The sequence below is a fragment of the Petromyzon marinus genome, chromosome 31, assembly GCF_048934315.1.
Source record: "Petromyzon marinus isolate PM22_M1 ecotype Great Lakes invasive population chromosome 31, UKy_Petmar_22M1.pri1.0, whole genome shotgun sequence".
NCBI lineage: Eukaryota > Metazoa > Chordata > Hyperoartia > Petromyzontiformes > Petromyzontidae > Petromyzon > Petromyzon marinus.
In genome coordinates this window covers 8293985-8309636 of record NC_133697.1, presented here as the reverse complement: position 1 = coordinate 8309636, position 15652 = coordinate 8293985, and the positions used below count along the sequence as shown (strand labels likewise).

General features: G+C 50.1%; 1 protein-coding gene across 3 annotated transcripts in view; it reads left to right on the top strand.

The window, feature by feature from the left end:
* Positions 1 to 4640: 4640 nt before the first annotated feature.
* The window catches only part of LOC116947747 (protein kinase C epsilon type-like), a 79024-nt gene continuing 68012 nt past the window's right edge, over positions 4641 to 15652 (top strand). The window contains exons 1-2 of one of the 3 annotated variants that reach the window (XM_032963846.2): positions 4641 to 4864; positions 11342 to 11812. In XM_032963846.2, coding sequence (XP_032819737.1) covers positions 11456 to 11812 — 357 coding nt within the window. In that variant the 5' untranslated portion in view covers positions 4641 to 4864; positions 11342 to 11455. Of the gene's footprint in view, positions 4899 to 8573; positions 9164 to 11341; positions 11813 to 15652 lie in introns of those variants that run through there. The other 2 variants (XM_032963848.2, XM_032963849.2) reach the window with 2 other exon arrangements.

Below are 15652 nucleotides of genomic sequence, written 5' to 3'. Positions count from 1 at the left end.
GGCTCATCGGATGCCTTCTGCAGTCTTTAATAACGATTCTGACTCTGAGATGATTTTGCATACGTGCAAATCGCCGTGAACGCGTCTTGACCTCGTCGCAGCTAATAAGCTCAGCAGGAATTTTGTGAGCCTGGTTTCTACTCGGACGGGAGATCTGACTACCCGGGAGTAGGCTAGTTGGTGTCGTCGGTTCGGCCGTATGGCAGCACCGCACAATAACGGAGCGTTGAATCCATCTCCAGGCCTCGTTGAGTGTTACCCCCCCCCACCCACCCCCACCATGTCCGCAGTGGGGTTTCTCCTAGTACTGCGATTTGCTCCCACACGGAGGCCCAGCCACTCAATAATGGAATTCGCCAAACATGCTAATGCAGCAAGCAGGACCTTCCCGAGGCTTTAGTGAGGCTTTGGTGGATAAACAGAGGACATTGTAATGGTGAATTATTTAGATGGTGGTGCTGGTGGTATGGATAAGGATTGCGGGTGGGTCTAGATAGGGGTATGTGTTGGGCAGCAGCGGTCAGTGCAGTACTGTACTTCTATGCTCCCTCATTTAAGTCCCCCCCCCCCCACCTTCACCAACCTGCACTGGTGAAGTATGGACAAATAACACCCACGATTCGCACTGGCGGTGGGGAGGGCCTCATTTAGCAGTTGATTGACAATCGGGCTGTGTATGTACATGAGGCTGGGCGGTTGGGTGGGTCATTGTGAATGCGAGGGAGTTTAATTGGCAGGCGGCTGGGGCCTGAAGGAAGGCTTTGGTTTAAGGGCATGGACAATGTGGATTTTAGAGCCGGCTATTCGTAGATATTTAAGCAATATTTAAAATAAACCAACTACCAAAAAAATTCTATTAGATTGATATTCAAAATCCCGTTAGGGTTAAGGTTGGTGCCCGGGATGAGGATAGGAATTGTGTTACTACTGGTGGCACTGATAGGGGTAAGGTGAGGCATAGATTTCGGATTAGGAATGGGGTAAATTAATATTGCTTGCAGAGTAGGATAGGGCTAGCGTTAGGGACAGAGTTTGGGATTGGGGTAACATTAAGGCACAGATTAATGTTCAGGTGATACTATTAATGCAAATGATGTGCCCACACTGAGCCTCAAGATGCCTCTTTTTTTACAGGAGGGTCCTGCTACATTGGGATGTTTTGTCCAACTTCCATTGTCGAGTGCTTGGTTTTGCGTGAGTGGAAACTGCGGGAGTCCCGGAGAAGTCCCATCACGCGTGATTGCGAGGAGATGACACTTACCGCTGCCACCTCCTGGCCACACCTCGCAGCTCCGCACCTCGAATCTACACCTGGAAAGGTGGCATTCAACTGAGATGGTATGCGCGTGCATGTAACAAAATTAAAATAAAGAATACAATGCAAATATAGGTTGAAATTTGCAAATATTTGAGAAATTACCCATACATTACTCACGTAGCAATAATTGTTCCCTAATAGAGGTTTCCTTTTGCGTTACATCGCGGAAATATAAATGTGTGTCGTTAAACCCGCCACTCCCCGACACAGACAATTATTAATGTTGTCACGTAAACAAAACATGCCAATTCGTTACTCGTATAGCACACCGGTGTGTTGGAGCGTAAATCCACAACATTTACAATTCGAGTACTCGAATTTACACGATCTAACCCAATAAAACCTAGATTATGGATAATGTTAGTCGTGAAAGCCTACGTGTTCAATTGTTCCCCACTGGCAGACGAATGCACAGGGATTACAGCCTCTGGGGGTGCCCTAGGCTAGACCACGTAAGAAGCATTGCTTCCCAACAGGAGTCTCATACAGGTGTTCAATTACCTTATTCCGAACAGGGACAGTTAGCTCTGGGGGTGCCTGAGGCTACACTATGTAACAACAATCGTCTCTTACTTGCGATGAGTGCCCATCGTCGAGCTGAGTGTTGAGTCTCCCCAGTATCGCACAGGGACAGCTGGCAATTAGGGGGGGTGGGGGCAGGATCTTTGCTCTGAATATGTTTCGCTAACGTGAGAGTGAGCGAAACATAAATGCAAATTCATTCGTTCATACGAGTGAGTGGTTTAGATTTTACGATTGAGTTATTTCGCACCCAATTTGTTTCGGTGGCTAAAAGTCAAAGAAACAAAAAAAAACACCACGTATATTTTGTTCGAGCCTCGATCTAAAAAAAAAACCCGCACTAAAAATAAGACCCATTCTCTGTCAGCTTAGCTCGGGGAAGGGAACGGACGTGCAGTGATGGGAAGATCGCTCAGAAGCGGATGACGATGCGGACTGCAGAGCGTCTGTGCAGGGAAGATAGTCGTGCCCAGCTTCCACTGTCACTCTTCCTCCTCTGCTGTTTGGTCTGTGACAAGGCGGCGTCTATTCAGACTTGACGGACGAATGGGGAAAGTGCCCGTTAGCGAGCATTTACTGTTACAATAGCCTACGTGTTAAACTACAATTATTTCGTAGGTGTACTTTTCACTTTCTTCTGTACTCTTGCTTATAATCTCACCTGCACACGTGCCGTCTAGCTATTACATTCGTGTGTAAAGTCTTTCAGATTTTAACACTTTTGTTAGAAAATAAACATTTTTGCTCCTTCTTTCACAGGGAGCTTTCGTGTGATAGTATTCTGGTAGTATCCAGAAAGGGTGGTGAAAACATACGCGGTAGACCAACCTTATTTTTTTCTCTTTTTCAACCGTGAGTTCCCAGCCGACACAAGCGGTCGAGTGTATGGAGGGGCCCAAACAGGGCCCACACCATACCTACCTGCAGGATGCAACCGAGACGGTGGTGCAAGCAACGCAGACCATCGCAGCGTCAGCACGAGGAGGGCTGAGAGTCCTCAATGCTGCGAAGCTAAAGAAAGGGAACCAGAGGAGGACCTGGAAGAAACCCTCGGTACAGACAGTGGGGTGAACCGGACGTCTGCTGATCTGACTCAGACTGAGCTGTGGAGAATTCCTAGAGAGGAGTCCATGGCTCAGAAGAGAGAATCAACGGAGCTCTGTCAAGGGGGCATTGTCGTGGAGGCAATTGTGTCATCCCTACTCCATGTAAGACAAGGAGTTCGAAGAGGAAACATAAACCGTGGTCTGGAAAAGAAAGGAAAGGGGTCAGGTACTTCCTGAGCTAATCGACGACATGGAGGGAAAACAAGTGCTGACACGTCCACCGATGCATCACGGCAAGGATTGCCTCACTTAACGTAAATGTATGTAGGAGTGCACTTAAGACATGTCAGCCCCTGATAGTGCAGTGTCACCAGAGTCAGCAAGAACGTACCCACTCTTTTTTTTTCGCAGAGCGGCCGGGAAGAGCGCTTCTCGAACGCAGAACGAAACGGTTTCGCTTCCATCATCAACAAGTACTAAGACTGTACTTGGAGGGACGCAATACCCTGCGGTGATCGTGTGGCCCCTCACTGCCAGCTGTTTTATTCTAACCCGGCATCTAGATGCAAGGGTGACCTGAGCCGGAGCATTTGCCCATGGTACGGTGACCACAAACACGTTTGTGGCACATTTCACAGACACCAAGCCAGAATGTTTATTCAGTGGTGAAATTGAAATAGTTGCCCGTCAGTAAATACCTCGACTCACTTTTTAAGCTCTTACGAAATATCTTACCGAAATGTAAACTTCATTTTCCCCTAACGATCCTTATTTTTCGAATATCAGGGGAATGCAGACACCAAAGACTTTGAGGGCTTGGTGAACTTCGTCACAGACAATGCGAAACTGGCGATCTATAGGGCCGAAAAATACGCAATTGAAGGAAATGGCTTATCCAGTCACTGTCGCATCTTCAAGGCGCTGGTTTCTGTCAGAATTTGGCTGGAATTTCGCCACGCTCAGTGGACGCGTCGGGCTGCTACAGAGTTGTGATCTGAATTTCGATTTAAAGCTTTCGTGACTGCAAAGATTCATCTTCTTTGGTTCTTTCGGTAAAGTCACGTAGAATGAGAATAAAATAATAAAATAAAACAATAAAATTCTCACGATGTTTCGGCCACAACACAAGTGGCCTTCAGGTGAAAGGAACAAACCTTTCGTCGTGAGAATTTTATTGTTTTATTTTATTATTTTATTCTCATTCTACGTGACTTTACCGAAAGAACCAAAGAAGTTGTGATCTGTTTGATGTGACTGGCGCAGGAGATCGAGCGATGAGTTTGTTGAGAGTGTTTTCTGGTTTGTTCGTCTCCGTGAACACAGAGTACACAATGGGATTCATGTTACGCGGAAAAACGTCGTATATCTTTGGTAAAAAAAGAAGAGGGCCATAAAAGCCAAAAAAAATAACCAAAAAACCCGACATGATAAACGAAGCAAAGCACCGAATAACCGAGCAATTGTTTTGTCTCTTCTGATCGTAAGAAAGAGAGAGAGAGAGACAATCACTTGCAGTTAATTTGCATACATTGATGTAAACAAAAAAACCTCGATACTTACACACGATGCAATGCGTGCAGCGCAGGCCTTAAGAACCGATATTAAATATTAATCGACGAATTGATCAGGACACGGCCCTGTTCCCTACAGAGAGCATCGCAGAATCCATTCCCAATGCTCATCCCGAACCTCCCCTCTCTTCATCTCCTCTCTCACTCTGTATAACTGACTCTCGCGCGCTCTCTCTCTCACTCTCTCTCCCTCTCACCGAGTCTCCCTTTCTAGCTATATCTCGCTCCGAACTACTCTCTCACTCCCTAGCTCTCTCGTTCTCCCTCTCTCTCTCTCGGAATCTCGCCCTCTCCCGATCGCATTCTCTCCCCCCTCTCTCTGGCTCTCTATCGAATCCTCTCTCTCCCTCTCTCTGGCAGAGCAGAGCAGTGGTGGATGAGCAGAGCGCTTGGGATGCTGCTGCGAGGTACGTGGGTGGCTGTGAGAAAGGGTGGACACTGGTAAATGTGCGCTTTGTGAATGTGAGGTACGCGTGTCCGTGTATCCGTGCGTGTATTGTGCGGGGAGTTGCAAGTGTAGCGGTTATCGCGCTGCGCTACAAACCCGACGACCAGAGTTCGATTCCCGCTCACGGTCAACACCAGTGACGATTATTTTAATCGGTCCTTGGCCTCCTCTAGTTCGACTCAGCCTCAAATTACTATCTGGTGCGGTGTGTAAAAATCATTGCCACTTGGGAGACAAAAGCGGTCGGGCGTGGTGCTGGCCACCCACGCCCTCGTTCGCTGTTCAAGCCTTCATAGGTGCTCGCTAACAGCACGTGCGCCAACAGTCTGTTGAGGCTATATGGGGGATCTTTGTCTTTGTATTGTGCGGAACAGTGGTGCAGTGGTTAGCGCACTGCGCTAAAAGCCCAGCCGTCCGGAGTTCGATTCCCTGCCACGCGCTATCATCATTGGAGGGTGATATCAGATTTTAGAACTCATCCTGTGCCTTCCCATACGTCAACTCAGCCTTATCTTTCGGCACCCGGCGCGGAGCGTCAGCATATCAACAGTGGAGAGATAAAGGCAGCTGTCCGTGGTGCTGACCAAACCTCGTCCCCGACCACCCCGTTCGTGCGCCGTGCCGGCCTTGATAGGTGCTCGCTAACAGCACTTGCCCCAGCAGTCTGCGTATGCTACATGAGGATCTTTGTATGTATGTGTAGGTGCGTGTGTGTGTGCATATATAAGGCTATATGGGGGATCTTTGGCTTTGGCATATATAGTGGGGAGCAGTAGTGTAGCGGTTAGCGCATTGCGCTATTAATCTGGCGACCTGGGCTCGATTCCCTTTTCTACGGTCAACACCGGTGACGATTATCTGAACCGGTCCTGGGCCACCCCTTGGTCGACTCAGCCTCAAATGAGTACCTGGTGCGATGTGTAAACATCGCCACTGGGGAGACAAAGGCGGCCACGCGTGGTGTTGGCCACCCATCCCCTCGTGTACCGTGCCGGCCTTCATAGGTGCTCGCTAACAGCACTTGCCCCTACAGTCTGTTAAGGCTTTACGGGGGATAGTTGTCTTGTTTTGTGTGCATATATACGCGCGCGTCGTGTGTGTGTGTAACCTGGGTCGATTTTTTTTTAATGAGCGATGTTCTCTGTTGAAACCAAAGACACCGATCGCTTCCCTCAACATCTCTGCGTCCCTTTCGCTTGCGGAATTGAAATGCAGACTGCATGTATACGTGTGTATGTGTATACGTGTGTATTGTGTATACGTGTGTATTGTGTATACGTGTGTATGTGTATACGTGTGCATGTGTATACGTGTGTATTGTGTATACGTGTGTATTGTGTATACGTGTGTATGTGTATACGTGTGTATGTGTATACGTGTGCATGTGTATACGTGTGTATTGTGTATACGTGTGTATGTGTATACGTGTGTATGTGTATATGTGTGCATGTGTATACGTGTGTATTGTGTATACGTGTGTATGTGTATACATGTGTATTGTGTATACGTGTGTATGTGTATACGTGTGTATTGTGTATACGTGTGTATGTGTATACGTGTGTATACGTGTGTATGTGTATACGTGTGCATGTGTATACGCGTGTATTGTGTATACGTGTGTATTGTGTAAACGTGTGTATTGTGTATACGTGTGTATTGTGTATACGTGTGTATGTGTATACATGTGTATTGTGTATACGTGTGTATGTGTATACGTGTGTATTGTGTATACGTGTGTATGTGTATACGTGTGTATACGTGTGTATGTGTATACGTGTGCATGTGTATACGTGTGTATTGTGTATACGTGTGCATGTGCATACATGTGTATGTGTACAGTATACAGTACTGTATATGTGTCTTCCTGCAGTGCAGTTTTCGCGCTACGCTGCGCTCCGAACCCGGCCACCCGAGTTCGATTTCCGCTCGCGGCCAACACCAGTGGCGATTATCTTCAGCGGTCCTGGGCCTCCCCTAGGTCGACTCAGTCTTAATTTAAGCGGTGCATAAAGATCTCCACTCGGGAGACAAAGGCGGCCGGGCGTGGTGTCAGCCACACAGCCTCCTCGTGTGCCGTGTCGGCCTTCATAGGCGCTGGCTCGAAGCACTTGGCCCCAAAAGTCTGTTAGGAATATCGGGGGAATCTTTGTGTGTTTTGCTTTATTAGGTGCGGTAGTGTAGTGGTTAGCGCATCACGCTACGAACCTGGCAACCTGAATTTGAATCCCGCTCACGGCCAACATTAAGTGACGGAATATCTGAATCGGTGCTTGGCCTGTCCCCTAGGTCAACTCGGCCTTAAAATTAGTATTATGGTGCAGTGTGTGCGAACATCAGCACTGATGAGACAAAGGAGGCGTGGAGCTGACCACTCACCTTCATGCGCCGTATCGGCCTTAATAGGTGCTCGCTAACGGCACTCGCCACAGCCGTCTGTTAAAAAGCTACAAGGGGGAAGGGGGGAGAGTATCTTTGCGCGTGCTTTCTATTTTCTCTACCACAAATGGCTCTGGGTGTTGATGTTCACACGGTGTCGAGTTGGAGCCGATGGCTTGATGCGTGATTATTCACCGAGAAGGTCCAAGCAAAGGTCAGGTCCGCGTGGACGGATGATGCGAATATCGGGGGGAGGTGAGTGAATTGCGTTGGTTGGCGGTGAGTGGATTGTGTGGGTGGATGGATGTCGCGTTGAGTGAATTGGTAGTAGCTAGATGAATAGGAGGTGGCTGGTAGCGGAAAGTGAGCGGGTGATGATGATGGTGGTGGGTAGTAATCATGGATAAAATGGATGAGGATGGTGGTTAGTGATGATTATGGTGGTTAGTGATGATTATGGTGGTGGTGGTAGTGGTGTGTCATAGTGAATTTATTTGTGTGTGGTGGTGGGCAGTAAATTATGGTGGTTGTAGTGGGTGGTGGTTGGTCGTCGGGAGTGGATTAATTAATGTGGTTGGTGGTGATGATGATTGGTTCATGAATCGGTGGCTGGTGGTCAGGGTGAAAGACGGAATGGGCGAAATAAAGAATGGGCGGTGGTGGTTGTTAGTGAGTGTATGGGCGAATGAATTGAATGAGTGGGTTGTCCGACTGCTGGTGAGTGAATGGGTGTATGTAAGAGTTGGTTATGGTAATGGTGGGTGGTGGTGGTTGTTAGTGAGTGTATGGTGGATGGTGGTAATGATGGGTGGTGGACGTGAGTGTATGTATGTATGGGTGAATTAATTACTGGGTGGTGGTGGTGTTGATGCTGGTGGTGAATGAAGGAGTTTCTGGTGGTAGATGTTATTGTATGTGTATGTATGTATGGGTGAATTAATTAATGGAGGAGTGGATGCTGTTGGTGGTCGTGAGTGAATGGGCGAATAAAGGAATGAGTGGTGGTGGTGAATGTGAGCATGTCTGTCTGTATGTGTGGGTGAATGAATGAATGAAGCAGTGGATGGCGCTGCTGCTGTCCGTGTTGGTGGTCGTGGTTGTCGAGAGATGGAGGCATCATGTGCGGCATCGATATCCCGGGGATGCCATGAACGGGGCGTGTTTTCCTCCTATGCGGTGCAAATTCTCCAGTCAATATCCGTGGCGTGGCGGCAGCGACAGTTGTTGGCGCTGTACGCGGCGTGCGTGCGAGGGGTGGGAGCGAGAGGTGCGAGCGAGAGGTGCGAGCGCGCAGAGGAGGAGTGGAATTCGTGTGTGTGCGCGCGCTCCGTGAGCCACGTTTAAAACAGAATTCCACCTTCTGCTGACACTTCCACCTTCGTCTTCGTCTTCTCGCCAAGGAGCGTAGACCACCATCGGTCACTGCAGCAGCGGCTCTTGGCTTGCCATTGAATGAAGGCGGTCACGCTGTGCGGTGCGCTTCTGGGGCCGTCTGGAACGCCCTTCCTTCCGATATTAGCAAGCCACTGAAGCTATGCACCTTTAAATTTAGATTGACAAACTAATTTATTTAGAACTGCTTTTCGTGTCTTTAGCTTGTCCCTCCCCAGCGACTACGATTAGTGCGGTTGGCTACGTACGGTGCGAAAGAAGTTCAACGCACATGCATACGGACACTTAAGCAGGACGAACCAGTCGCAGCAATTTATGGATCACGCGCCACACAGGGTTGCATTACATCCTGCGGGCATTCACGCATTGCATTTCACGTGTGTGTGTGTGTGGTGTGCTTTCGTCGTCACGATGTGTTCGCTTTGCATTATTCGGCCTCTGCGAGAGTATGTGAAAGTGGTCACTAAATCGTATCCGTGATACGCGGGTGGTAAGTATACACACGCACTGAGACGCGTAGACAGACGGACACGCACACTACACAGGGAGTATTTAATTGTACAGGATACGTAGACGCGTAGGCATAGGGATACACAAACGCACGTGTTGTGTGTTTAACCCCTACATGATAGATAGGCGGCGCGGCAGTATAGAACCCGACGGAAACAACACGTGGAGCGAGAGCGTGAACACGCAGAGACACACACCACAGATGAAAGATCGCCCATATAGCCTGAGCAGACTATTGGGGCAATTTCTGTTAGCGAGCACCTATGAAAGCCTGCACAGCATACGAGGGAGTGGGTGGCCAACAGCACGCCCGGCCGCCTTTGTCTCCCCAGTGGCGATGTTTACTACACACGCCAGGTAGTCATCTGTGGCTGAGTCGACCTAGGGGAGGTCCAGGACGGGCTCAAATAACCGTCGCTAGTGTTGACCGTGAGCGGGAATCGAACTCTGGTAGCCGGGCTTGTAGCGTAGCGCGCTAACTGGCTGTATTACCGCTACCCACACACATTTCACTCACCAACACACATTTCACTCACCCACACACATTCACTCACCCACACACATTTCACTCACCCACACACATTCACTCACCCACACGCATTCACTCACCCACACACATTTCACTCACCCACACACATTCACTCACCCACACACATTCACTCACCCACACACATTCACTCACCCACACACATTCACCCACACACATTTCACTCATCCACACACATTCACTCACCCACACACATTCACTCACCCACACACATTTCACTCATCCACACACATTCACTCGCCCACACACATTCACTCACCCACACACATTTCACTCATCCACATACATTTCACTCATCCACACACATTCACTCACCCACACACATTCACTCACCCACACACATTCACTCACCCACACACATTCACCCACATACATTCACTCACCCACACCCATTTACTCACCCACACACATTTCACTCACCCATACACATTTACTCACCCACATACATTTCACTCACCCACACACATTCACTCACCCACACGCATTCACTCACCCACACACATTCACTCACCCACACACATTTCACTCATCCACACACATTAACTCACCCACACACATTTACTCACCCACACACATTCACTCACCCACACACATTTCACTCACCCACACACATTCACTCACCCACACGCATTAACTCACCCACACACATTTCACTCACCCACACGCATTAACTCACCCACACACATTTCACTCACCCACACACATTCACTCACCCACACACATTCACTCACCCACACACATTCACTCACCCACACACACATTTCACTCACCCACACATTCACTCACCCACACACATTCACTCACCCACACACATTCACTCACCCACACACATTCACTCACCCACACACATTCACTCACCCATACACATTCACCCACACACATTTCACTCATCCACACACATTCACTCACCCACACACATTCACTCACCCACACACATTCACTCACCCACACACATTTCACTCACCCACACACATTCACTCACCCATACACATTTCACTCACCCACACACAATTCACTCATCCACACACATTAACTCACCCACACATATTTACTCACCCACACGCATTCACTCACCCACACACATTCACTCACCCAAACACAATTCACTCATCCACACACATTAACTCATCCACACACATTCACTCACCCACACACATTTACTCACCCACACACATTTCACTCACCCACACACATTCACTCACCCACACACATTCATTCACCCACACACATTCACTCACCCACACACATTTCACTCACCCACACACATTTCACTCACCCACACACATTTCACTCACCCACACACATTCACTCACCCACATACATTTCACTCATCCACACACATTCACTCACCCACACACATTCACTCACCCAGACACATTTATTCACCCACACACATTCACTCACCCACACACATTTCACTCACCCACACGCATTCACTCACCCACGCGCATTCACTCACCCACACGCATTCACTCACCCACACATCACCCACACACATTTACTCACCCACACACATTCACTCACCCACACACATTCACCCACACACATCCACTCACCCACACACGCACGCACTGTGCACGCTCCTGACTTCGCGCGCGCGCGTGTGTGCAGGCGCTGCGCGGCGGTGTTGATCCCGACGGGAAGGAGCACGCGGAGTAGCGGGGGAGGAGGAAGCGGGCCGAGGCTATCATCGTTGGTGTGACCGCCGCCGCCGGCAGTATTATTATGGTGGTGGTGTTCCACGGCTCGCTCAGGCTGCGCGTGTGTCAGGCGGCCGAGCTGCGACGCACTCCGTGGTCGCTGCGTCTGCAGGGTGGGGGGGCCACGCGCTCTCAGAGTCAGCTCCTGGACCCGTACGTGGCCGTGAACGTGGACGACCGCCGCGTGGGACAAACCCAGACCAGGGCGCGAACTCTGAGCCCGAGCTGGAACGAGGAGTTCGTGACGGAAGTGTGCAACGGACGCAGGATCGAATTGGCCGTCTTCCACGAGACGCCCATCGGCTATGACCACTTCGTGGCTAACTGCACCATCCAGTTCGAAGAGCTCCTCCACAATGGATGTCGGCACTTCGAGGACTGGGTGAGTGGTGGTGGTTGTTGTTGTTGTTGTTGCCGCTGTTGTTGTTGATGTTCGGCTCTCGCCGAGCGGTGGTGGTGGCTACGCACGGTGGCCTGTAAGCCAGCAGCACTGTGGAGCCAGCGAGGATTGGTGGATCACAGAAATGTTGGGAAACTCCATGACCGTCGGCGTTGAAGAGGAGCCCGTACGCTGGCATGCCGGGAGAAAGTGGTACGGAAAAAAACACGTGGACCTCCACCTGTTTTCCTATTTATCAGAGTGTTAAATAGGAAAACTATTTATTGTCATCTGGTCGAGCACCAATTGGGTCGAGGCTCAAAAGAAAGCCGTCCCTTGGTGTGGACCAATCAGTTTCATGGACAATGCATATATTATCATGTATGTTTTTTTTGTTTGCATTTTGATCGCAGGTATTGTGGTTAATGCAGACATGAATCCTTGTAAAAAGGTTTCAGTTTTGTTGCCAGAAAAAAGGGGAAAAACCCTATTATTATTATATCAGAGTGTTGCCACCTTACGTCCTCCGGGCGCTCTGGTTCCATCCGACTTGTAACACTCATTAATTCATTAATTCGGCTGAAAACATCTTAATGTGTAGCGGACCGCAGAGCTTGGGTCATTTGTTTGCCCTCCCGGCTCGCCTGTGGGTTCCTCCTCGCGCCTCTGCGGTCCTCTCTCCCCTCTCTTTTCGAGAGTGGGCGGACATTGTGCGGTCGGCGTTACAAAAATCTGAAACCTCGTGGTTATTTGTGGGGAGTTTCTGTTTGTTTTGGGTTGTACCGTGTTGTTGTTGTTTGTTGTTGTTGTTGTTGTTCGGCACGTTGACGATAACGATTCGCTTTTGGACAGAGCACCCCTCCCACACACCGGTGTATCCCAAGAGCGCTCTATATCACATCTCATCATCAACACATTTGAAAAGGGCATGCCCAGTGGCAGCTGTCCCCCCGTGCCAACAAAGGTGCCTCAGCACGCGGCCTGCAAGCGGGCATTCAGGCTACCAGTCGGGAGAGCGACGGTTGCTGTGCGTCACTTGCAGTTGACTAAAGGAACGCACTGTATGTATGTTGACGTGGTTTTTTTTCGCGCCGTACGTAGCCAACCGTGCTAATCGGAGTAATGGTGTCCGACGTTTCGCTCCACGTGCTGCTGGGAGCTTCTTCACTAACTGGTAGACGTGGAGAGAGAGAGAGATGGGGGGGGGGGGGGTGTAACAGAACAGGAATCACGAACGCGGCACCCAAGGTAGAGAGACACTCACTGTGACACGCATCGCATCGTCTGTGCAAGCATTGTTGCCGCTGCTGCAATTGGCCTCATGCTCCATTCTCCCGGCTCTCCGGGGACTCCACTGAGCCTCAGGGAGCCGTCATCTCCCGCGGGCTCAGTGACGCACAGTGGTGAGTTGTGGATGGGGTGGGCTGCACACAGACTTGGGGGGTAAACAAGAGAATATAACACCTCCCGCCGCCCTCCGCATGAACCAGAGTGGTGAAGTATGGTTAAACAGACTTCATGACTAACCCGGCAGGAGGAGGCATTCATCCAGCAGTGGATTGACAACGGGCGCCACAGTGGCGAGTTGTTATCTGCCCCTCGCCTGGTACGAAAGAGGTCGTGGGTTCTCTCTCGATCCTGACGCCTGCTGTAAGTTTGGAGTTTGCGTTTCTCTCTCCCCGTCTTCGCGTGGATTTTTCTCCGGGTCGTCCGGGGTTTCCCTCCGCACTTAGGAACGTGCGCCTAGAATATTTCGCTGCTATAAATTTCCACACGCTGATAAGCCACTTCGTTGAGCTATCATTTGTGGCCAGGTCGCTTCAGAAAAAGAGCTGTAGAGCTCAGTGGGCTTTTCCTGATAAAGTAAAAAAAAAATGTTTAGTAATTGTATAACGTGCTAATAAAAAAAACAGCCGAAGCGATGTCCTGCTCAAATGAGCATCGAGGCATTGGCGCTTTATGTCCTGTTTAGAGACCGGAGCCAATGGTGAGATTTACTCATTCCTATGGTGAGCAGGGCTCTATGATTGCACAGTCACTGTTGACTTCCCCTCGACGTGAAACTCGCCTTATATCACTGCGACCAGGATTTGAACTCGCAACCTTCCGTTTGCGATCCACTTTCTCTACCGCTGAGCCACGTAAGCTCGTGTCCATTGGGTGTCCATTGCTTTGGACACCCATTGGACAGCCGACCTCCTACTCCGACCTCCTAACCCTCGTCCAATATCCTGCGTCACTTCATTAATCCTGGCCCTAGCTCTGTCTTTAAGCCTGTTATCAACCCTGTTCCTAACTATCTCTCTAACTCTGTCCTTAACACTGGCCCTAACCCTGTCAAAACTCTCTCCCCCTAACACTGTCCCTAAACCCTGTCCCTAGCCCTGTCCCTAACCCTGTCCCTAGCCCTGGCCCTAACCCTGTCCTTAACTCTTGTCCCTAACTCTGTCCCTTACCCTGTCTTTAACCCTGACTCTAATCCTGTCCCTTTCCCTGGCTCTAACCATGTCCCTAACCCTGTCCTTAATCCTCTTTCTAACCCTGGCCCTAACCATTAGAGCAAATAACCACCACACACAGACGACTCCCGAGCTTGCGTCGCAGAGAGACCTCGACCCTCAGCTTCGGACTTCGCTCACGCCCTGTGGCTGGAGCCCCTCTTTGCTGTCCCTTACATAGAGGTGGTTGCAGCTGCCGCCTGTGTCTCCTGCAATAATTTGAACTGGCTGCCCTAGCGTGGCTGATGGGCTGTGAAATTACATCAGCTCTCTCAGGCTCAATGCCTCTCTCCGTCCCTGTGACTTTTCTCGATGATTTGTTGCTCCGCCCTCATCCCGAGCCTCCACCTGCGCCGCGTGTATTGTGTGGCGCAGGTGTGTGTGGCGCAGGTGTGTGTGTGTGCATGTGTGTGTGCATGTGTGTGTGCATGTGTGTGTGCATGTGTGCGCATGTTCAGTCAACACCAGCGACGTATATTTGAACCTGTTCTTGGCCTCCCCCAAAGGTCAACTCAACTTCACATCAATGCCTGGTGCGGTGTGTAAGCATCAGCACAGGAGGGACAAAGGGGCCGTCCATAATGACGTCACGCACCTGGGGGGGGGGGCAGACATTTGTGACGATGTGTGACGAGGGGGGGGCGGGTTTGAGAAATGTGACGTCACATCAAAATGCGCAATTTTAAATAAATATAGAATTGTTATAACAACACTAATTGTTATAACAACACTCCTACAACATCAGAGTGCAGCGCCACGTTAAATACGCACTGCAATGACAATAGTTTAAAGCGATTTGAAGCACGTTTTATTTTCAAAATGGAAATATGGTTTTGGGGGGGGGAGGGCAGAGCTTTGTGACGTCATATTTGAGGGGGGGGGGTCTGACTTTTTGTGACGCCGTGTGACGAGGGGAGGGGGGGTCAAAAACCGTCCAAAATCGCGTGACGTCATTTATGGACCGCCCCAAAGACGGCAGGGCGCTGGCCACCCACACGACCGTGTGCCGTGCCCGGCTCTCACAGGTGCTCGCTAACAGCACTTTCCCCAACAGTCTGATAAGACTATACGGGGGATCTTTGTCTTGTTATGGGGCCACGTTATGGGGCACAGGTGGCGCATCTGCCAGTCATCTCGTTCAGGCGACCCATGGCACTTGGGTCTGTTCCGTGACCTCTGGCCAGGGAGCCTTCGATAATTCACGTGGCCTTAAAGCGCACCTAGCTTGGCACGGGTGCCGTGGTGACGTCACCGACAAACCTGGCATCCCGGGTTTGTTCCACGCCTACGGCCAAGATCGGTGACAAATATTTAAAGCAGCCCTGGGCCCCCCCCCCCCTAGGTA